The 24,429-nt window shown below is 36.9% G+C and overlaps 1 protein-coding gene across 2 annotated transcripts; it reads right to left on the bottom strand.

Annotated features, from left to right (window-relative positions):
* Window positions 1-878: 878 nt before the first annotated feature.
* LOC113107366 (rab11 family-interacting protein 2-like) lies at window positions 879-23,470 on the bottom strand. 2 transcript variants are annotated; one of them, XM_026269818.1, is made up of 5 exons: window positions 22,452-23,470; window positions 12,357-12,775; window positions 10,559-11,426; window positions 3,383-3,491; window positions 879-2,537 (listed from the first exon to the last, which is right to left on the bottom strand). In XM_026269818.1, exons 1-5 carry the CDS (start codon window positions 22,904-22,906, stop codon window positions 2,349-2,351), a joined length of 2,040 nt encoding a protein of 679 aa, XP_026125603.1. In that variant the 5' UTR covers window positions 22,907-23,470; the 3' UTR covers window positions 879-2,348. The 2 variants fall into 2 exon arrangements, with proteins under 2 accessions (XP_026125603.1, XP_026125604.1); XM_026269819.1 differs by lacking the exons at window positions 10,559-11,426; window positions 12,357-12,775; window positions 22,452-23,470 and adding exons at window positions 5,790-7,496; window positions 7,939-8,146.
* Between the last annotated feature and the right edge of the window lie 959 nt (window positions 23,471-24,429).

The following is a 24,429-nucleotide window of genomic DNA, read 5'->3' as shown; positions in this document are numbered from 1 at the left end:
CTGAAAGCTACAGTAGGCTACAGGAAGTTGTTTTAGGAAGAAATGAATTGAATATTAAAACCAAATCACAGAAATTCATTATACAAATAAGGCCAAATGTAAAATGTTCAGCTTCCTGGGCATTTCGTGTTTCGAAGTAAATCGTTGAATGCAACATGCTCTACAAGAAAGATTGCAATTTAAATAATAATAATAATAATAATAATAATCCCCAATTACTTTGGTTTTACACAATTTTTAATTATACACAAAATATAACAGCACTGCACATGCACAGTATATTCACACATCATAAATATGTCAGCACGAAACTAGGAATCATGCATTTTTATATTATCTGCTCATTAATTGTGCATGCATTAAACTCCACTGAATTTGGATTTACTGAGGACACAAATCTGTCAATCTCAGTTTTTTATGTCCACTAATTATCTCGTTTCAAGCTACTAATTAGCCAACTGTAGATACTGTCGACAGCATAGCCTTTAATCATTGAATAAGGCAATATAATTAGCTAAAGATATTTTGATAATTGTTGTGAATGACACGAGGCTCATACTGTTTGCATATAAAAAGACAATTAAAATAGCAGCCATGTACCATTTCAACACAGCGCACCTATAATGATGAAGGCCATGACATCCTCTTGAGCTGCCAATAGTGAGCATAGTGTGCTGGATCCCACTGCCATCTACTGGACAAAACTCAACTACAGGTTTTTGGAACATAATAAATGACGACAGAATTTAGAACTATCCCTATTAATGCACATTACAATAGAATTGCCATGAAGCCTTGTGCATGAACTACGTCTTTTTTAACATTATATTAACAAACAAAAAAAATCACAAACAAAAAAGATCACATGCTACTGTATATGGGTTCGGCCAAGTTTATTAAATGATTTGAGGCATAAACAAAATTACATTTCTGCGAGTATTGAAGTAAAGGAACAAATCAATATATTCATGTCTTAATGTCATAGAGAAGGCACAGGTCTATAAAATATATCTTGTGCATATATGCATAGCATCAGCAATAATTAATAAGGCTGTTCATTCAAATCCAGACATAAAGGAGTGTTTAGAGTCTGCAGAACCTAATGACAGTGAAACTCACTCAAACTGATTGACAACGCTTGAAAGAACACAGCCGAAGCTCTTCTGAAGGTTCTCATGACTGAATATGTAACCACAACACAGAAAACTGAGACTGACAACAGATTCAACAAGACATACAGTTAATTCCTCCATCCTTGTCATAGGGACTTATTCTCTCCCCATAGGCATTAAAATGGTTAAACAAAACGGTTTACTTACTGATTAAAACCATGAGAAGGTTTTGAGTACTGTCAGGTAAGACTTCAGGTTTACATCACAGATCTTTGGTTTTACAACAGACAAACACTGACCTCAACAGGCTACATGATACGTTGCAAAAGATCCCGGTTTGATGAAAGTACTGCATTACCTGCCGTTCAGGAAACTAAATCCTGCAAAAAAGTTATTGCTAGTCCATCACAGAACTGCAGAATGTCCCAGTATGTACATTGTGCTTCAAAGAACGCTTAATAATCCTTGGTCTAAACCGCTACAATATAAAACAAACATGCAGTTTGACATGTAGCTTGAAATATTTTGCCTGATTCAAGAGCTGGCAAAAAGAAACATGTAGTCAATATTGACCAGGGAAATATCAAAGAATTCCAGTGTTGGAACACCAGCAGAGCTTTACATACGCAGAAGTGTGCGTAACAGGCAAATATTTCTTCATTAGAGGTAATTCTACAGGGTATTTTAGAGAATTACTTAATATAAAAACACTATCTTTAATAAATGAAACACCCGGTACAAGTAAAAAGTGCTTATTGTTGTCATTTCTAAAAACTAAGAGGATCATTCCCTTGATTTGAGCCGCAAAAGACACAAGGCTGCATTAACACTAATGAAGCGTTCTGATCAAGACTCAAGGCAGCAGTCAGGATCTAAACACAAATCGCTTTAGGAGGAAGGGAAATCTTCAAATACAAGCTTAAGACTGCAATAAATAATGCATTAAAAAGCCTTCTCTTAAATGGAAAGATGCACAAAAATTGATGAGATTATCAATAAATATGATGGGAAGCTTCTCAGGGGGAGATTGTAGCATGATCCAACAAAACAAAAAACAATATCCCAGCATCCAGTTGTGTGCACAGCAACTCTACATGCGTTATATAGTCAAGCAAATCAACTGATTATGAGATGTGATATTGCGTTTACAATCCTTTTGGCTACATCGGCCAAGTCCTACAATATTGAAGCGTCTCAGTATAGTGATCACAGTTATTCAGATGTTAGGATTAAACCCTAACACTTGGATTGAAGTGAAAACAGGATGGCTGGCTTCTCCTCCATGACGCGAACTAGAAGGTTATCAATATAGTCCTCTAACTCCATGATCCTGGCATCTTTTTTGGAGAGTTCGGCCTGTTGCTTTACCACCAGTGTGATCAGTTCCTCCTGTGTGAGCTGAGTGTACGGGCCGCTATCTACATTCTGGATAATATGCAGTGAAATGAAGGAAGAGAGAAAAAAAAGTTGTCAACTCATGTACAGTACCTATGAGAAGTCTGGATACACTTAATGGATGCTTTTCATGATCTTTGGATGAACTATGGAAGAGCCAATATTAAAATTCTGCACCATTCTGTCTACATAAGTGGAAAACAAAACGGTAAAAGTAAACTAAAATAAATTTTTTAAATGCTAAGCAGGCATCACAATATTATAGTATACAGTATATTTGTTTATTATTTATTTGGGTCCCCATTAGCTTCCACAATGTGGTTGCTAGTCTTCCTGGGGCCCATAAATGTGCTGAAACGTATGTACAATTAAAAATACACAAATATAACATACATATAACTTACATATAACATAACCACATGTATACATTTATCCACATATACATATTCACACACATACAACATTTGAAAATGTCAGTACCTATATAACAGTCACAAATTAACTGGTGTAATGCTATTAATAATAATCAGTTTAATAATAACAGTATATTGATTGTAATATGAATGAATATCCATTTTTCAGCATTAATAGATTATTACCATATTAAAAAAAATATTAAACGCCTTTGAAAGTGTCTTGCTAAATCTAATCTAAAAATAAAAATAGGAGGAAATAAGCATGCATGACTAATATTCAATATTAGTCAGTACTAGCTTTTAAAAACTGGAGTAGAAAAAAAACATAAAAATTAGAATAGACATAAATTATGCCTACAAATGTGTTACTTCGTAAATTTACTTTCAACTCTTCAATGTACAAAAAAAAAAAAAAAAAAAAAAAAAAAACTGTGGGAAATAAGTAGGAAAATACTGTACCTTTGACATCTCAGCCATTTCCTTGATGGTGATAGTCTTTGGGTCTTTCCCCACAGCGATAACACTGGAAGACTGGCTCTCGGTGCTCATGGGTTTCACTGGGTGAGGCCTGAGAAAGGCAAGAGACGTACATATTACTGCAATGAACATAACACTTGACTGCTGGCAATAGTATGTTCCTTAATCCAAGAGGAGGATGAACTGCACACTTTTAACAATAAAACAAACCATTAGAAAATGCTCGAATGAAGTGAACAAGGGCCCTTGAAGATAGTATTCGATTAAGGAGACATGGGTATGTTTGGAAAGGCATACCTTATTATTCAACTCATACTAGAAATTCAGTACTGTGTATGCAAATTTCTGGATCTACATTTGGAAAAAGGTACAGTATACAACCAGAGCAAAATGCATAGTATACTGCATTCCACAATATAATGTGTTTGACTATGAGAGCTTACATTGACACATGAGGGCCAAAGGGCATTTTAAGGTGAAAAAATATGTCAAACCAATGTATTTTACCTGATTGATGACTAGACGCCTCTTGCTGATGTAAACGTGATGTAGTGATAAAATCAATGTCATAAAACAAATGTAAAATATTATGAAGTGTGTTTTAAATTATTTTTTTAAATGTTGCATATTTTGTACTCTCTCTGATAAGCAGTAAGCAGTTCTAGGCATCACATTTACATTTACATTAATCATTTAGTAGATTATTTTATCCATAGCGACTTACAAATGAGAACAATAGAAGCAATCAGACCAACAAGAGAACAACAACAACAGTATACAAGTGCCATGACAAGTCTCAGTTAGTCTAGCACAGGACACGTAGCTAGTTTTTTTTTTTTTTTTTTAAGAATATGATAGACAAGAAAAGAAAAGGTAAGTGCTAGTATTGGTTAAGTGCTGGCGAAAAAGATGAGTCTTTAGATGTATTTTTGAAAATAAGTAAAGACTAAGCTGTTCGAATTGAGGTCATTCCACCAGCATGAGTTAATGAACCATTCCAAACTCACCCAATGTGTAATTCCAAAGCAAAACCAAAAGATCAATAACAGTACAGCAGAGAAATAACATGTAAAACCCAAACACAAGCACCTGTGGCAAAGCAATCAAGAATCATGTATAATGCAAATATCCCACAAAACAACATGATCTCTGGAAAAAAACTCAAACTCATGCCTACCACTCATGTCTTGAACATGGAACTAGTCGTGTTTACATTAAATGTATGTAAATTATAATATGTATGTCATTAAATCCCACATCAACAGACTCTCATATGGAACCAGTTTTTGAAAATTGTGAAGACAATCTAATATGGCCAACAATTACAAAACCCCTGTATTATTTGAGATACTGCCTTTGTTCCATTTACACAAGTCCTTCAAGACCATGACATTTTGAACAACCAAGACCAGCAATCAGTAGCAAAACCCCGAGCCTACAAACCCAACCCTCAAGATCCCATGAAGGAGTAACCAACCATTAAGCAACCAAACAAACAAATGTTATTCCCTTTAAATGGATACTCCACCGTGTTTTCATATTAAACTATGTTTTTCCCTTACCTAAGACGAGTTGATACATACCTCTCTCGTCTCAGTGCGTGCACTCAATCGCTTTGGTGCGCGGTGATACTTTGAAAGCACTTAGCTTAGCCCATTCATTCAATATGGGCCAAGCAGAGAAGCTACCAAACACCTCCACGTTTTCCCTATTTAAATACAGTTACTCGCGTAGTGTAACTCGACCTAGGACGGTAACACAAAACAAAACGTTGCGCTTTTCTAAGCGTGTAAAATGGATAACTATATTGTGTGGCGGAATACCATCGCAGTTATATCTTCACTAGATGGAGCGGGGGCCGGTGAGTGGATGTTTCACGAGTGAAGATATTACTTCGCCAAGATGAAGTGCTTACAAGCACTTGCCATGGTATTCCGCCATACAATATAGTTATCCATTTTACATGCTTAGAAAAGCGCAACGTTTTGTTTTGTGTTACCGTCCTAGGTCGAGTTACACTACGCGAGTAACTGTATTTAAATAGGGAAAACGTGGAGGTGTTTGGTAGCTTCTCTGCTTGGCCCATATTGAATGAATGGTCTAAGCGAAGTGCTTTCAAAGTGTCACTGCGCGCCAAAACCGATTGAGTGCACGCACTGAGATGAGAGAGGTATGCATCAACTCGTCTTAGTTAAGGGAAAAACATAGTTTAATATGAAAACACGGTGGAGTAACCCTTTAAACTAGCAAGACCAGAGATGAATTCAGGTAGTTTCAGGGTAAACAGCAGCTGTTGATTTGAAAGCCGATGGGTTTAACACAACAGAGGTGACAGACTAATAGATGAGTTCAAGGAGTGGTTAGTAGGGATCGGGAGAATGTTTCTCACCTTCTTGAATTAGAACCTGCACTTCCACTACCATTCTGCAGAGCAACTGTCTGAGCCTCTGATGGTGGGACCCAAGCGCGAAAAGTCGCCTTGCCCCCTATAGGGGATTCAGATGTTACTACAGTGGAATCAGTTCTGCTTGGTGGAGCAACACTGGTTACAGTCAGCTCAACATCTTCTGCATCTTGTGAAGACTGAGAAACTGATCTAGCCAGACTTGTATTCTCTGTACCAGCTTTTACAGTAGTTGTGTATTGGCGAGATGAATTTTTCTTTCTAAGGGAAAAATTTCTTTTAAATGAGGCTCTGGCTTGTTCAGTGAAGCTGGGTGATTGGTTACCACTTTCTGATTTCGGTGATTTGCTTTTCTCGGAAGACTTTGTGAATGGATCATTTGTTCCTTTGTTTGCAGACTTATCTTTCTTATCAAAGGTTGAAGTCTGATCTTCAAGATTTCCCATTTGCTTTGGGCCCCTAGGGAACAGGTCATCTTCATTGGTGGTCTGCTCTGGTAAAGCCCAGGGATCTTTAGATAGCAGGTTATCACTTGGGAATGGGTCAAGAGCAATCATTCCCCTCCCCTCAAATTCATAAGCCGGTTTCCCCAAATGCAGTTCTTCTGGACTTTCAGCAGCTTTGAGGAGGTCTACATCAACAAACCCATCTGTGGAAATGCTTCTATTTTGGCCCTTGTGCTGTTTCTCAGTTTTGTTGTTTTCTGATGTCAGGGGTTGATTGGTTGCCTGCTTGTCTGGTTGGACTTGTCTGACTGGGTCCTTTACTAATGACTCTTGTCTGGGTTTGACAACAGGCATCTCTTGAACCACACCATCAATCGTTGAATTAATACTTTGTATGGATCTGGCAGCTGGTGTAGGCTTCTCTTTTGACTGGGAGAGTTGATGGTTAAGGGCATCCGGAGTCAGAGACTTCCTTTCCATCTCCTGAGGTACATGTCTACTATGGACAGCTGGAGGTGGATTGTTTTCCAAGTTCTTGGAAGCAGAGTGTCTAGGCTTATTGACAGTGGCATATAAAGACTCTTTGATATGACCATATTGGACATTAGTCTCGACCGATGGTTCTGGGGTCACAGGAGCTCTGGGTGGAAGGAGTGCCTCTTTGTGTCTTGCGGGGGCAGAGGGAGTTGCCTCATGATTTTTTGGGTGCTGGTTAAGGTTCACAGAGGTTCTGTTTTTTAAGATTGCAGATTTATTTGGCATCAGCCTCTCATGTCCATCTACACTAATTTCTTCGGAGAAATCCCAGTTTCTTTGGTTTACCTCCGCAACAAGATGGTCCCAACGTGTTTGACCCATCACCCCATGCCTCTTCTTAGGAAAGAGGGTTTCATAGTCCGGGAGAGGAAGAACAGGCCTATCTTTGGAGTTTTGGGTATGCACTTGTCCCCCATTATCAGGATTGTTTTCAGACTTAGACGAGCCCCCTAGATGACCAGGGGGAAGAGGAGCCTTTCGCTTCTTGTCAGATTTGGAAGCTGAGAGGTTTTCCATGCTGGACTCACTGAAAGTTCTCGGAGGTTTAGCAGGTGCCAGAGAAGAATGAAGATCAGAAAACATACCAAAAGACTTAAACGGATCAGTAGAGAGGGATGGGGAAAGGTGAGAAGTGGTCTGTGTGTATATAGAGTCTGAGGGGGATTGGAAATGGCTATTATCGGTTTCAGGCAGTACACTCAGAGCCAATCTGCCAAAGATCAAAAACATAAAATTATCAACTTACGGCTAAAACAGAGCTTACAATCCAATATGTTTTCCAATATACTTCTGCTGGGCATTACATGCAACTAAAACCCATTTAACACAAACAGCACATGACTCCCCTGCCTAAAAATATATTATCTTAACTTAATGCCTGACCTTCACACTTTATATGTACAACTGAGCATTCAACGCATAATAGAAACAATATCTTTCTTGCTATTAAACTACATCAAAAAGGTCATAATTTTGCTTGGTTACTTTAAGAATTTCTTAAAATCTTGTGACAAAAAAAGAGGCTGTTAAAAAAAGTCTTTAAACACAGCTTGATAGAAGAAAATGTACCCTTAACTTCTATGCACACAAACACAACTAAAACATATTCCTGTCTCTTTTTATTCTCAGCTTTTGGAAAATAAGTTACTCACCATATTATTTAATCATAAGACAGAAGTTCCTAAAATCCTCAGTTCCAAAACTCCCAGTACAAAAAAAGGTGATCCAACAACTTGTTTCCTAAGACAATGTTGCTTAGTCACTGTCTGGAAGACTACAAGATCATCATCTTTTACAACTTGTTTCACTAAACCAGAAGATCAGCACTTAACGATCCAGTCCACATTCCTTCCTCCATTAACCAATCATATGCCTTCGGCCAAACAAGTTAAGTAAGTTGCATGAGGTCAAAAATGCAAACCATTCAATACAATAAAACATATCCAGAGTACACTTTATGAAAAGAAAAAAAACAAAAAACTAAAGTAATTATATAATAGGCTATATCTAATATGTATTTGAAGAATGTGGATCAGGTGAAATTCTGCATAATCTGTCTACTTTGCCTATTTTCGTTCACTTTATGAACACTCAACTAAAGACTGAAAGAAGAGCAGTTAATTTGTAAGTTCCCTTACGAATCAAAAAGGTATAAACTGCTGTTAGAAAAGTGAATAAATGATGGCCAGACCAATTTAACATTAAAGACAGACTAAAATTACTGTGATTCAACATGTTCCACTTTCACCCAAGGATATAAAAGTAAGCGATACCTGAACTCCCATGTCTAGTAGAAAAACAATGATCTCATCCCATCCTGACAGACACCCACTCCACCCCATCCCACACACACATTTTCACAATGGGATACAGTTGAGCTGAGAGATGAGAACGAAAATACTAATAGCTAATGGAGATTTGAATGTGCAACACTTTCCGTAATGACCTCAGTGTGGAAAATGTAGCAATTTTTGTGCATTTATTCTTCTGACCTGTAAGTGTTCGCAATTTATTTAAGCTCTTCTGTTATTAACTATCTGCTGGAACAACTTTTCCAAGGAGGCTTTGTCTAAATAAAGGAGTTCCCCTTTAAGAGCAGTGGAGCAGAGAGAGGTGAGAGGAGTCAAGTTTCAGCCAGGGTATTCCTCAGCTCTCAGGTGGCCAGATGCTGACTGCATTACAGAGCAGCCTGACTTATCATTTAGCATGCGGCCTCAGCATGAATTATGCTGAATACAATGCAGCTAACAAACCTCTACTTTAGTTCTTTAGCGTTATCCTGAATAAGAATGCTACAAATTACAATGCTTAAAAGTAAAGCAACAAACTTGGATTTCAAGGATAGCTCATTGCTCAGATATTTCCCTGGGGAAGCATTAGAGCTGGTTGAAATAACCAATATATACATAACTGAAGACAATAGTCTTCAGTAATAATAGTTGTTGTTGTTGTTTTTTTCATTTTCTTGAATAAAAGGTCAAATATATATAATAATTTTATAGGCACCAATATAATGCACAGTTATGAAACAAATTATTTATCTACTCATATTTATTTTAATGAAATCAAACTTACCAGCTCTTATGCCTTTTTTTTTTTTTTTTTGCTTCCGAATTTGTTATTACAAGGACTGAATCAACAGACACAGATGTACTGAGGGTTAAATAGCCATGACTAATTTTGAATCTCAAATAATATTCGTTGTTCATATTATTTTATACACGTCACTTCTGCGTGCCATAATGACCCACATAATGGCCAGGCTTGGCAGTAGAACTCCAAAACTTCCTTGCTGATATCAGTTTTTAGATTTTTTTTTAATGTGGATGTGGTTTGGATTGCAGCCTTTGTGTTTTTAAACAATTTGGCTACAGAATTAAATTAAAGTTACAGATTGCAGGTAATGTAGTAAATAAGTTTCTTGAACAGACTGATTGCTTCACTTCATAAGAACTAAATATGATCAGGAGCACCAGGTATTCATTTTGCATTTCCTGCTTTTTTTAACTCTCAAATTGACGGCAGCCACTGACTTGCATTTTATGAATCACCAAGGACCACAGTTTCAGCTAAAAATCTTCTTTACTGTTCTACTGTAGAACAAACTCCCCTAAAATTAACAGCAAATTTTCATTATGGGATGAATTATTAATTTAATGTTGCTTTGGATAAACAGCTCAGGTGTTCTGATAGATAGGGTGGTTGGGCAATTACTAGGGCTGGGCGATATATCTAACAATATGATCATGCACATTTAGTCAGTAAATCTGGTTCCGTGATTAGCGCTAAATTGCCATCACCTGCTTTTAAATGGAGTGGCACTTAATAGACAGCGCCGTAGATCACTGACAAGCTACGCAATATCGCGTTCATTATCGAAGGCGATTCATCTGCGATAATGAACGCGATATTGCGTGGCTTGTCAGTAATCTATGGTTCTGTTTATTAAGTGTCACTCCATTTAAAAGCAGGTGATGGCAATTTAGCGCTAATCACGGAACCAGATTTACTGACTAGATGCGCATGATCATATCGTTAGATATATCGCCCAGCCCTACGGATACCAAACAAAACCCATGCAGTACTCTAGTTAAACAAGTCTACAACACTCTACAGGAAATGTATTTGTCAATCAAATGTGGATAAAAATCAATCACAACATTACTAGCAAAATCTGTGCTGATAATAAAGTAAATATGCAAAAAAATCTTTCGGCCCTAAACAGCATACAATCTTGTATAGAGGAAGTTATTCACGCACAAGAGCACTCACCTTGGCTTGACCGCGGACACTTTTGGGGTGCGGTTGGGGAAAGCACTAGCGGGTGGCGTGGGGGTTAGGGTGGCCCTGACACCCCTCCGTGGGTCCGTGGACCTCTCTTCTGGGATAGAAGACGGAGTATCTGGGGTGAGGGGAATGTCTTCGAATGGTTTTGTAGAGGCTGGCACATCCAGATGTTTGGGTTCATTCAAAGCTTCCTCTCTCTTCTCCTCCTTCTTCTTTCCAATGCCAAAGAGAGAAGAGAGCCGTTCGGTCACTCTGGTCTCCTCCTGGTGCAGCTGCTCCTCAGCTCGCTGCGTCTCCTCCTCGCGCCGCTTCCTCTGCAGCTCTTCCTCTTCCTTGCGCTTCCTCTCCTGCTCTTCAAGCCTGCTTTTCCTCTCTTCCTCTTGTTTTCTCTCTTGTTCCTGTTGCCTCCTCTGCTCTTGTTCTTCCTGTCGGTCCAGCACCTCTTGCAGGCTTCTTCCTCCGTGCTTCTTACCCTTCTCCTCCACCTCTACATGACTCCTGTCCTCTAGAGGGCGCTGTGGGACAAGAGAAGCTTTGTCTTGCACTTCAGGTTTGTATGAGGGGATACTCAGGCCTTTCAGTGAGTCGATGGAGATGTCGGATGTGTTTCGTTGGTGGTATTTACGAACATCCTCTACTGAACCCTTTCCTGAGCTGTTCAGACTGAGTGTGGAGCCAAAATTAGCTTTAGGTTCTTGCTCCTCTTCATAAACATGGCTGCCGTTGATACAGAGGTTATTCTGCTCCTGGATGTTTTGCTTAGAGCGGCTCAGAAGAGAAAACGGGCCAAGAGACACTTTGCTATCTGAGCTCTCGGTGCGCTTGTGTCCCAGTATTTTAAACTTCTTTTTCACTGCAAGAGAAGAGGACAATATGTGTTAAAACTGCAATGTAGATTAGGGCCAAAATATATTTGAACACTGTCTGAAACCTAAGGCACTAACCTAAGTTTTATATATAAAAAAAATAATAATAATAAAAAAAGGATTTTAAGGGACTTTTGTTTGTTGACTTTTTGATGTGTCAAGGTGAATATTAACTACAGCTACTTCTTACACTTTTTATACATAAGCAAAAAATGTATTCAAACTTGTCATAGCAGACCATTTAGAGCAATAACTAGTACTACTTATCAAAAATCTGTACAAACGTAAAAAAAATGCACTTAAAAATGAATAATTATATATAATCAATTATAGAAATTATAGAAAACACTGCGGTGTTCCTCGGAGACAGCCAGTTCTGATGTGGCTTTATAGGTAATAGCCTATTTTTGTTGGCAAAACTGAACAAAAACAGAAAATATTGTTTAAAATATAATAAAATATAATTAATAATAACTTCTTATTTTCTGAACTATTGTATAAAATCACATTTTAACTCGCTATATTCGGGACAAAAACAGCACTCGTGTGATTTTGCTCTCGCTGCTCGTGTGATATCCCTTATCATATGATATACAGTAAAAATGAGACAAAAACTCATACGTGGCATTTTTTGCCCCAATATATTGAATTTTAGGGCTTAATCTATGCAGTGGCTGATCTGCATCATATTTGTCAGCAGTGAACTGTATGAAATGTAAGATGATGTACAGGTCTGGGGGTGGAGCCAGTGCGGTGTTTTCATAAATAATGTGTTAAACTGACAGCCCAAAAAAATTATATATATATATATATAGAGAGAGAGAGAGAGAGAGAGAGAGAGAGAGAGAGAGAGAGAGAGAGAGAGAGAATTTTTGTAGGGTATATTTGTACTACAACAAGATGACCTATGACCTTACCATCAGGAGAGTCTACATTAAGGCCAGATGATCTGCTGCTGCTGAGTGAACTGTTCTTCTCAGGCAGGGTGCCCAGGGTTGACATCGACTGGGACACATTCCTGTGGAGGTTTGTCTTTGGGCCAAACAAGGATTTGAATTTTGATTTCTTCTTAGGATTGTCTGAACCGCCCTCTCCTTCCTCTTCACTGTCCATTCCCACTGAAGAGGGCACGATCGCAGAGGCAGAATCTGACAGGCCTTCCTTCTTCTTACCACGAATTTTATCCTTGAGTTTGCCAATGCCAGAGCGAGGTTTGTCTGCCATGGAGAGGTCAAACATGCTGGCTGTCAGGTTATTCCGCATGAACTGAATGTCCAAAAGAACTTCCCCTCGGTCCTTCTCCTGTTTCCCGTTCTTATCCACAAGCTTGTACCAGCTGCAAGGAGAACCAAACCTTCTCATTAGATTGCATGACTTTTTTTGTTAAGGAGAATCACCTATTTTATGCTTATTTAATTAATTAATATTCAAAGCCTTACTTTCAACACAATTATTTTAATATTAATTTATGCCAAACTGTTTTATTGAAATTAAGATAAAATTAAATAAAATATAAATATTAGATGAGGATTTAATACTTTAAAACTATCTTAAAAAAAATGAATGTTGCTTTGGAAACTAACTAGGAATATATAATATAAAAAAATAATAAAGATGAAAGCGCAAAATACAATTACTAAAACACACACTAAAATGAAAAAAAATACTGAAAATATAAAACAGTCAATTCAAAATAATAATAAATACATTATAAAACTGTACAGTATAAAAAAGTATATTCAAATAACTCTGACTGCGTCAGATCACAAATGTGATTTAAGTGATTTTTGGAAACATTTCACATATGCCTTAAAGAAAACTTTATTTTGTCTTTTGTAAAATAAAATTAAATAAAATGTTGCATACATTTTTTTTAAAGACAAAAAGAATTTTTTTGGACCATAAAAAAAAAAAGGTAGAATAACCCTGTAATCCTTGGCTGGTTGTAGATTATTGCATGGCTACTTCCCAAACAAGTAAAAAACGGATAAAAAAAGACATCAGTTTCATTCAATGTTTCAAATAGTAGCAGGTTCAAAACTAAATTACTGTATGAATAGAAAGGCTGGAATTCCACTTGGGAACTGAACCCTGTAGCAGTAAATGATATAAAACACAGAAACCTGCCTACTGATGAAGCAGCGTTTGCTCGTCCCCTCTTGTTCAGCAGAGCGGCAGGTTGGGAGAGTTCTGGAGTTCAGTGTGTGATCATGAACATACTGTTGTCATAATAGACTCCTGAACAGGGATCATGGGTAGTGTACAACGGCTCCCACAGACCAATCTGATTAAACGTGGAATGTGATCAGAGCAAGCGGCTGCAGAAGAATTCCAAGCATTTCTGTTTGGACCCCCACACATGAAACTTTTGGACAGACTTCTACTACAATTTTAATGAAAAACTCATGAAAGCATTTTCCCCCTTTGGTTGTGCACTATATGCAATTATTTTCCAACCAAAGTGTGTTTATAAATTCATGGAGTTATATTATAGCTGCATAATTTCCAGCATGTTGCAATGTTGTGGTTTTTTTTATTATTTGTAAAGAATGACAATTTTATCTTTGTAAAGAAAAAGTGAAGAAAAACATTTACATTTAATGAAATATAACATAATAATATGCATGTAACAATTTCTGAGTAAAATCTGTTCCAAAGGTTTTTATTAATGAATTAATTTTCTTTCTTTTCTTTTTTTTTATCTAATTTGGTAAAAAAATAATAATTCTTGCCATTTAGAACTTGCAGAATAAAACAAAACTTAGCTTAGATTTAAATATTATATTATTTAACCTAATGAATAAGTGAATGGCTTTTAAGACAGCATTTATTTTGTTGCATTTCCAAATATAGTTCACTCAAAAATGAAATGTTATAAATTAATAATTCCCAGAATGTGGGTATAATTTTCAATCTTAAAGTGCAGTTTCTAAAAGACCAGCACTAACTGTAGTTAAAAAAATAAAATAATAATAATAAAAAAACTGTTATTAGGATGCTTGGAACCACATCAAAATGGGAGAGACTGGGAAGCCCAAGGCCAGGAAACACAGACTATCAGTCTGTTAGTGGACCTTACAGCAGGAAACTTAAATCTGTAGTTTCAAGGTGGAGGAAGACTATCAGCAATCGAAGCTCAAGGGAATAGATAAGGAAAGTTATTTCAAGATATCTCAGGTCTCTTTACATTATCTTCTGCTCTGAAGTTTCTTTGAACCACAGACGCCTGGCAAACTCCGTACAGAACATCTCATCTAAAACTACAATTTGACCTAAATCGTTTAATAGGTCACCTAAAAGCTATTTTATGGTCACATTGACATGCAGTAATATCTTTAATCCATCATTCTCTCCCAGCTCTCAGGAATCGATTCAAATGGTCATTCCTGAGAGTTCTCAGTTAGCAGAGGCGACGTTTAAAATCTTGATGAATGGGCTTCATCCTACGCATTCCTCTGAGCTACGCTAACACCCTCACGCATGCCAACGCTTGAGGCTTCATCTCTTCACACAGAGAAAAACAAACTTAAACAAGTGCTGCTCTTAATCCGACATCAGCTGCAATCATTAAAGCCGTCAGAGAAGGGAACCATCAGGAACAGCCTGCTATTCCTCAGAGATAAACACTATTATCTATTATCAGCAAGGTTACTAGGGGTCAGAATTCAGTTTCAATACAAATGTAAATATCTGCTTTAGTGTTGATACAGATTTCACCATTCAATTTGATTGATTCAATTTGATTCCGATATTGACTCATTCGGATATAAAACAGGTATAGTATGTCTCAATTTTTCTTAAGGAAAGAAAATCACTCAACTAAAGCTGTAAGCTACATGAAACCATACATTACTATTAAATATTAAAATTAACAACAGAGTCCAAATGTAATTCATATTTAGGTATAATAATCAACAATCAAACAGAGTTGAATATAAAAAAATTTAACTAACAAGTTTATAATTAATTATTGTGATTTAAAGAGTCACAATTAACTGGTACTTTTTTAATGCACTGGCAGAAGAAAAAAGAAAGAAAATAAATTAGAGGTTGAGATGCAAACTTGTGAGAAATTTCAATTGTGAGAAGAAAAAAACTCAAAGATTCCTCTTAATACTTAATGACTTAATGATGGTTTAAATTTAAATTAGTATTATTATTTTAATTAAACTAGCCTAACCTGGTTGTGAATTGAGAACAGGGGTTAAAAGGAACCATGAGTTCTCACCGATTCCTTTGTTTTGTATCAGGTACACAAAACCAGGTTTACAGAGAAACACTAAACCACGCACCCAGCCACTCTAAGACTGCAAAACAAACTGGTGCAGTAAGTTTCATCTTCTCGTTTATTTATGGGATAACAATTGATTTAATAAAGGGATTTAGAGGTCATATGACATGGGAAAAGACAGCCTAGATAAAGGCACAGCTAAATAATTAGAAAACTGATCCACAGAGGTAAAGAAATTAACCACACCTTAGTCCACATGGACCTGGACTAATACGAAAAAATATGGGTTCCGTAACTGATATCAGAGAGTCAAAAACTGGAGAGGTGCAAAAACGTGACAGACTTAGGATAATATAGTATTTCTATTAATACTCTATTAGACCGTGATCAGCTGGCGCCCAGCTCAGTGTCAAAGCTGCCATATCACCATTACCCTGAAGTAGGACAGTAACACGACACCAGCAAGCTCCAAGAAAAAGGAGGCAAAATCCAATCCCTCGTGTCAACGTATATGAGAGGGAGAAAGAACGACAAAGACAGAGACATGCCTTTTGTTTTATGTGCAAAACATTACGAACTGCTTGCAGTGCACAATATTATAATGATTCCAGTACCAACACATCAGACTGTCAGTATTATCTGATACCTAGGCACTTTTTAAAGTAACAGTTCACACAAAAATGCTAATTTGCGTAAAATGTACCTACTCTCAGATTTGGAGAAAATTAGCAATACAGCATCTTCACATTTGCTCGTCTGCATTGAATGGGTGCCGTCAAAATAAGAGTCGAAACAGCTGATAAAAACATAATAATCCAGATAACGACACAATTTCAAACCTTTAAAAATAAGACCTTTCTCCAGTGAAAAAGTCTTATTGTCTGAATCAGGAGAAGAATCAGCACAAATCAAGGGCTGCTTACATGAAAACAGTTCTAAACAAATATGTCAGTGGATTCTGACGTGAGAGGACAACAGGGGATGGACTTTTTCACTGGAGGAAACATTATCATGGATTACTGACTCAAATGTTGACCAAAAGTGACAGCTTAAAGTCAAACAAGACCTTAAGTGGTTACTTGTGGATTATTGTGATGTTTTTTATCAGCTGTTTGGACTCTCATTCTGACGGCACCCATTCACTGCAGAGGATCCATTGGTGAGCAAATGATGTAACAAAATTTCTTCAAATATGTTCTAAAGGAAAAACAAACTCATCTACATACTGGATGGCCTGAAGGGGAGTACATTTTCAGCAAATTTGCATTTTTGGCTATAAGCCTCTCAAGCACAATTCAAAATTCACATACCTATTAGCACCAAAGATATCAATCTTCATGAAAATAAAACGGCAAATATACATTATGTATAATTCTTTGTATGCATATTTGAGAAATTTAGTTTGGGTCACAAAGACAGACAGAAACGGCAGGAAAAGAAAGAACAAAACCTTCAGGACACACAAGCACTAACACATTACTGATAGTCTGATCAGACCTGTGGGAGACAATAAAAAAAGACATTCAGCGATACTTAAGCAAAGACCTGCATCCATAAACACCTGCTTGAAATAATCACACATATTAAGTGTTTGCATTAATCCCATTCATTATTTACATTATACTATTATATAATGAAGCTCTGCATTCCACTTTTACTTTATTTGAGTGTATGCAAATAGGTTTAAAGTCACGTCACATAACCATTAACATACTTCACAATTACATGAGTCTCGGCACAGTACACACCTGCTTGAAATGACAACCATGAAAACTGGGGCAAACCCAAGGCAAATAGACAGGTATTACATATCGCTTTCTCTCTAATAGGAAGTCAAACTAAAAGGCAAATAATAGGCTCTGTATTTGAATAAAGAGCAGCCCTCATTTTCATTGGAGTACGAACACAAAAAAAAATTCTTAAAAAAAATAAATAAATAATAATATATAATATCTTAATATAATACGTTAATGCATTATTATATTGAACATTGGATTTTTCACAGTTGTTACAAATTTCTATCATAATTTACTCAATGTTATACACTGCAAAGCTATAAGCTTTGAAAAATAATAATGTATAATTTGAGATTTTATATCTCACGATTTTGTTTTTTTAAGAATTGCAAGATATAAATTCAGAATTGTCCGTAAAAAAAAAAAAATTGCGATTACCGTTTTGATTTTTCATTCAGTAGTGAAAACAAGCTTCATTTAAACAATTATTTTGAACACCTTTTCTTTGCTAGAGGACATAATATGCTTTTGGTTTTAATTTGACTGTGTATGAACTGAATTCAATGATGAACTGCCTTTAACTGACACACTATTTTCTAATATTCTATTAAATACTGTGAAGCTGCTTTGACTCAGTCTGTACTGTTAAAAGCACTTTTAAAAAACACAAAATAAATAAAGGTGAGTTGACTTGTATCTTCAGTAGGGCTGCACGATTAATCGCATGTGATTGTCATGCATGTGTCTTTAGTAAAGCTGGTTCTGTGATTAGTACTAAATATCCATCACCTGCTTTCAAATGGAGCGGCATTTAATATACAGAGCAGTAGTTCGCAGATGAATCGCATTCGGTTATGAACGCCATATTGCGTAGCTTGTGGCGACTAATCGTGCAGCCCTAATCTTCAGTGTTTACTGCGATTTCAGATACTAAACTGCATAAACCCGATCTACCAAAGGAAAGGAACATGGTGTACTCTTTCTCATAGTATCTCTCGCTCTCTCTCTCACACACACACACATATTATTCTTATAGGTTAAGGAAACACCATTAGCCAAACCTTGGGTGTCACTCATGCCTGTCAGTTAATGACTAGTAAAGTTTTGTTACACTGGGCTGGGATGGGTGGAGAGGAATGTAAAGACATCATTATTTGTAATACAGTTAGACTGGTTATGTGAGATTGTGCTGGACCGTTTTACTCAGAAGTTAGTCAGAAGAACACATCCGAGAAAAAAAAAACATGAACTGACACGAGAAAAAGTAAAGGATCATCTGATGAAGTTAATAACCAGTTGCTCCTGATATTAATAATTGTTCTGCAGCGGTTATAAATAAAACTATAATGACTTAAAAGGGCTCATGGGACACATATTTTTATCTCAGCCTAATTATGATAGTATTAATCCTCGATTAAGAAAAAAAAATGCATGAAGTTAAACTCACGCTAATCAATGCCGGCATTTTTTTAAATCACATGACCATGATGGGTCTTGTGATTCAAGTAATAATAGTAAAAACAACAACAACAACAACGATAATTCTAATAAAACAACACGTTATTTTATACTGAACTATTTCTGTTCTTGAGGGGGCTTTTCAAAGCATTCAAATGCAAAACAAGTAAACCAAACATGGTCAAGTCGTGTGTGTGATCCACTAGCCCAATCAGAATGAGTATGAGTGGAACAATAAAAAGTCCAAACACGTAGACCCTGATGGATCAATGAATCAAACTAACCCAACAATATGAAGCAGTAATGCCACACAACAAGGACAAACGGCAGAACTTCGAACACTGAAGGCCACAGCTGCCAAACCGTAAAATGCCCCCAAAGCAAAAACACAGCTTTTACACTTTCCTTCCTCTCTCTCAAAGGCCAGAACAGAAAGTCGACTGGACAAAACAGCAAGCCGGCCTGATGTGCAAATCAAGTAAAACTCACACACCTTCTGTTTTTGAATATGAGCAGCACTCATTTCCAAAGAGCTTCAGAAAAATTAAGCTCAAGCAACTTCTAAATTAAAGGGATAGTTCACCCAAAAATGAAAATGTGATGTTTATTTGCGTACCCTCAGAGCATCAGAGATGTGGGTTACTTTCTTCAGTAGAACACAAACTGAGATTTTTAGCTCAAACTGTTGCAGTCTGTCAGTTTTACAATGTAAGTGGATGGGAATCACGGCTAAAACAAAATCCAAATAAATAAATAAAAAAAAGCAAGAAGACGCCGACGCCTCATGCTCCTGCTGCTGAGAACACGCATTAGAGAATGTGCTCAGTAGAGTTCAAACAGTTCAGACAATTCGCGAATCAGAGGTAAAAAAAAAAAATACTAGGGCTGCACGATTAAACGTATGCGATTGTCATATGTGTCTCATCAGTAAAGCTGGTTCTGTGATTAGTACTAAAAATCCATCACCTGCTTTCAACTGAAGCGGCACTTCATATACAGAGACGTATGCTGATTCCCAATTCGCCTACTTATACTACAACCTAAAAGTATGTACTTTTTTTGTGAGGAAAAAGTACATACTTTTGAGTGTGTAGCAAAAGAGTATGCACGTTCTGGGACATACTTCGATGACGTCATGCAACGTGAACGCCTAGTACACACCCCACAACTGTTAACGTTTCATTCATTCTTTATGTCCAATAAAATTGTATTTACTACTCCCATCTTTTTTTCTCATCGTTTTTTTTCACAATACATTTTACAATGTGTTCTTCTACCAAGTTGAGGAGTGAAGAAGCAGGGCGGCGGCGTCGTAGAACCAAACGCAGGTCGTTTGTGAGGGGGCTGGTTCTGACGTTCATGTGCAATGTGGGTAACGAAATAAAATACAACTTTAATTAGTTATTAAACCTTTAATAACATTTGAATTCTTATACTTAAAAGCTGAGGGCGCATCTCCGCTGCTGCACCCGGCTGCCATGTTTACATCACCGCAAAGCCATCGCAAAGCTCCTCCCTCCCGCACGCAATGGGTTGTGGGCAATATTAGCACTTAGAGTGTGCATTGATCTGCACTTCAAATTCTAACCGGAAATAGTAGACCATCCGGGTATCTTTGGAATACTCTTTTAAACATACTACGATTTGGGACGTACTAATTCTAGTTTCGCATACTATTTAGGACGGATATTATGCGAATTGGGACTCAGCAGTAGTGTAGTAAGTGCGGCTCCATTTGAAAGCAGGTGATGGACATTAACCGCTAATCACAGAACCAGCTTTACTGACGAGACACGTATGACAATCACATGTTATTAATCGTGCAGCCCTAATAAATACTGTTCAAAGTCTTGCACAGACTGATCGTTTTGTGTCTTTACACATCAATGTAATATCACGAGCCGCAGGGGTAATTTGGTTTTGTTTGTGTATGTTTTTGTTTTATTGTATGTTTAAGCCGTGATTCCCATCCACTTACATTGTAAGACTGACAGACTGCAACGGTTTCAGTTACAAATCTTGGTTTGTTTTCTACTGAAGAAACAAAATCACCAAGATCTCTGATGGCCTGTGGGTAAGCAGATAAACATCACATTTTCATTTCATTTCTCTTTAACACTATAACCCAACACTAAAAAATAAAATAAAATAAATAAACCTGTACAAAGTTTGTGTGGTTTCCTACCAAAATGTATGCCTATTTAGAAGTTTTCCATGGAAATACAATTTATGATTTAAAGTCTAGATCTAACATTCGCACATAACAGTATTAATCAGGGTTAGGGAGAATGATTTTTCTTTATAAATAAATAAAAAACTTTTATACAATAAAACAATAACTAACTAACTAACTGAATGAATTAATGAATGAATGAATGAATGAATGAAGTCCTCATGACAGCTCTAAGCAGGCTAGACAGATGCCTCTAAAGCAGTCCAGTAGACATGTGTAGTTTGTTCTTGGAAGGAGATCAAAGAACACCATACAACACAATATAAATATGAAAAGAGAGCACTGGGAATAATGCAACTGCATTACAGAAACAAAGTATACATTTATCTGCTGTAGCTGTATTGATGGCTGATGGAGTCAATCATGTTCAGAAAAATTCATAATACATTCATGACATTCAACATAAATAAAGTATATTCAATCAGAGAGAAAAACTATTCCATGGGAAAATATTATACATATATATATATATATATATATATATATGCATATATGTACACACACACACACTGTAGTCAACATTTGAAGTGGATCAAAAAGTTAAGTTGTCCTAAGACAAGAATGCATTTTGGTTTTATGTTTTAGGACAACTTTGATGAAAGATTTTGATCCACTTCAAATGTTGACTAGTGTATATTTCTGCCACTGATTATCTACACATGGGACAAACCATTTCATGACTTTCCCTGCCCTTAGATTATTTATTAAAATAAATCTTATCACAATTTTCATTTCCTTAATCAAAACTACTATGTCACTGATATTGAAAATTATATTTTTTGTTTTTAGAATTTGTTATAAGGTCAAGAAAAGCAAAAACATCAGTATTTGTGAATTCAATGAAAAAATACGTTTGGAACCATCCTGATATGTTCATTCATTCATCCACTGAAGTGTGAAATTTGTAAATATTTACAATCCATATCTGGCTCATTCTTTCTGCCCCTATTCATGCTTAATATACCGAGTGGGAAAAGCTCTCTCTTTTTTCCCAAAAAAGTAAAACTTAAAGTAAAACAAACAAACAAACAACTAAAGGAGACTGCACCCAAACATAACTTTAAACTTGGAACAGCTTAGTTAAAAATAACTCCTTTATATTTTACCCCCTCAGTTTTTACTAAACACCATCACTCGTTTTATGAAGGAAATAGTTATTATATTAGGAACTCCCAGGAGAAGCATACTTTTGTTTGCTCAATATTGTTTCACACGGGCGGAGTACTGAAACCAGTCCATGCAAAATACACCAAAACATACTATGATTAACTGTTTGGGAGCTTATCACTTTAGAGTCATAATATATTTTTTTATGACACAACTCCAACTCCCCATAGAACAAAATGACACTCACTCGGTTTTTTTGCGTGATCTGTTGGCGTGGAGATCCACTAAGTTGATGACAGCCTGTCCCAAAAACTTGTCCAGCCCCACCAGGGCTCTGTGCATGGCGATGATGTAGAGCGTGCACCGCTCCGCGTCCCCCTGATAGTTCGGCGGCAGATCGAAGGTCGCCTCCTCCTTCCATTCGGGCGAGACGCATTTCTCCGCTACCGAGGTGGAAAACTTGTCCTTGCCCACCTGCATGATGGCATAGGCGTCGTTCGTGCCATTCTTGCCCTTGATCCGCAGGTTTCGCGCTTTGAGTACCGTTACCTGAACGCTAGTGGGATACCACTGCTGGTCACCCAAAGACATTCTCAGTGAAAGCAACCAGGACGAAAAGTATATTCGTTCGCTCGGTCTAGCCCGCTGGATGTCTGCCGTGCGTCGCTCTAGCTCCTGAGTGTACTGCTTGGGAGATCTCATAAGCCCCGCCCCTCACCCATTACGTACACGGTGTACCCATCGCTCAGGTGATGCAGGTATCGCTTCATTCTTGCGTTACAATATTTAAAGCAGAGCTTGTGATAGTAACATATACTTACAACCCTGTGGTAAAGATTTTAATTCACGGGTAAAGGCCTATTAGGCCACCAATACGTTCCCGCTACTTTTAACCTGTAGTCATAATTTAACCGCGAATTAAGATGCTAAAGGTGTAACTTACACAGTATTCGACGTGGTTGCTAAAATGTATCGACCAATTGGTGAGCAACAGACAACAAATCAGAAAACTGACTCGGCGATTACTTATTAAATATTCGTGCATTTGTAGTCACAGTTCAGTTTTCCTTGATGGGGATTTTAAAAACTATTCTCAGAATATCTTTGAAGAATTTCCTCATTTTCGTTTCCTCAATTTACTTCCTCAGACTTTATTAAGGTCAAGTATATCACTGTAGAGCTCAGATAACAGGCCATTCAGCAGGACCAAAAAAAACAGTATGAGTAATTATTAGTAGTTTTGAAGCCGATTAGTCATCAGACTGGCTCGGTTTCCAGCTATCTGTAAATCACTGTATTCGTCTATTTGGTTGTAAACCGCCTCCACTGCGCCACCGAGCCGAGGTCAGTGTACCAGTAGCTTACTAGCGTGATGTTCATTCTTGCTTTGTTTTGAGTGAGCGTTTCAGTGTTTGTCCCGCCCACTCCCTAGAGTACCGCTCTCTGATAGGATAACGCATGTGTCAATAATCCAAGGCTCGCTTTTGATAGGCTTTATTTCTTGTGGCGGATGTAGATTTACATATTACATAGGAACAGAAGTTACGTAATTGCCCAATGCAAAACGTGGACTTAGGTTTTTCTCATAAAATCACATCTAGGACAAATAAAAATACTAGTGAAGTAACTTTGATTTTATGGCATTTTTCCAAACCTTTATTTTTTGCATCAGGTCATTGATAAGGCACAATCTTAACATTTATTGGAAATATATTACTGAAATCGATACAAAAATGTTGCTATCATTTTCATATTGAAGTGAGTGACAGAAAATATAAATATTCATGTTGTTATTGAAATCTCCCTTTTAAACTCTGAGATGGCAATCAAAACATTATTTAGGATAACACTGAATTCATACTGACCATCAGAAGCCCTAGGCCTACCCAGAGGCAAAGAAATTGTTCAGGAAAAATATCACAATGTCACGTGAAACCATTATGCTCAAATAAGCCATTTCAAGTGTCAATCTTTAAAAAAAAAAAAAAAAAAGTATTACATACACATTGCAGACTTTGAGCAGGCCACAAATTCCATGTATTATTGGACTACATTCTTTGTTGTTGTAGTTTCAAATGACACTTTTCACCAAGAACTCTGAAATTGTATACAACCAAATTTATATAGAATATGCAATCTGTATTGACATGATGGTGATTATAAGCCTTCATAACTGATAGTTTAACTTACATTAATTACAAAATGATCACACTGGTCATCATGAT

This window comes from Carassius auratus, chromosome 8 (assembly GCF_003368295.1).
Source record: "Carassius auratus strain Wakin chromosome 8, ASM336829v1, whole genome shotgun sequence".
Classification (NCBI taxonomy): Eukaryota; Metazoa; Chordata; class Actinopteri; order Cypriniformes; family Cyprinidae; genus Carassius; species Carassius auratus.
Note: the sequence above shows the minus strand (reverse complement) of the source record. Positions and strands in the feature narration are given on the sequence as shown.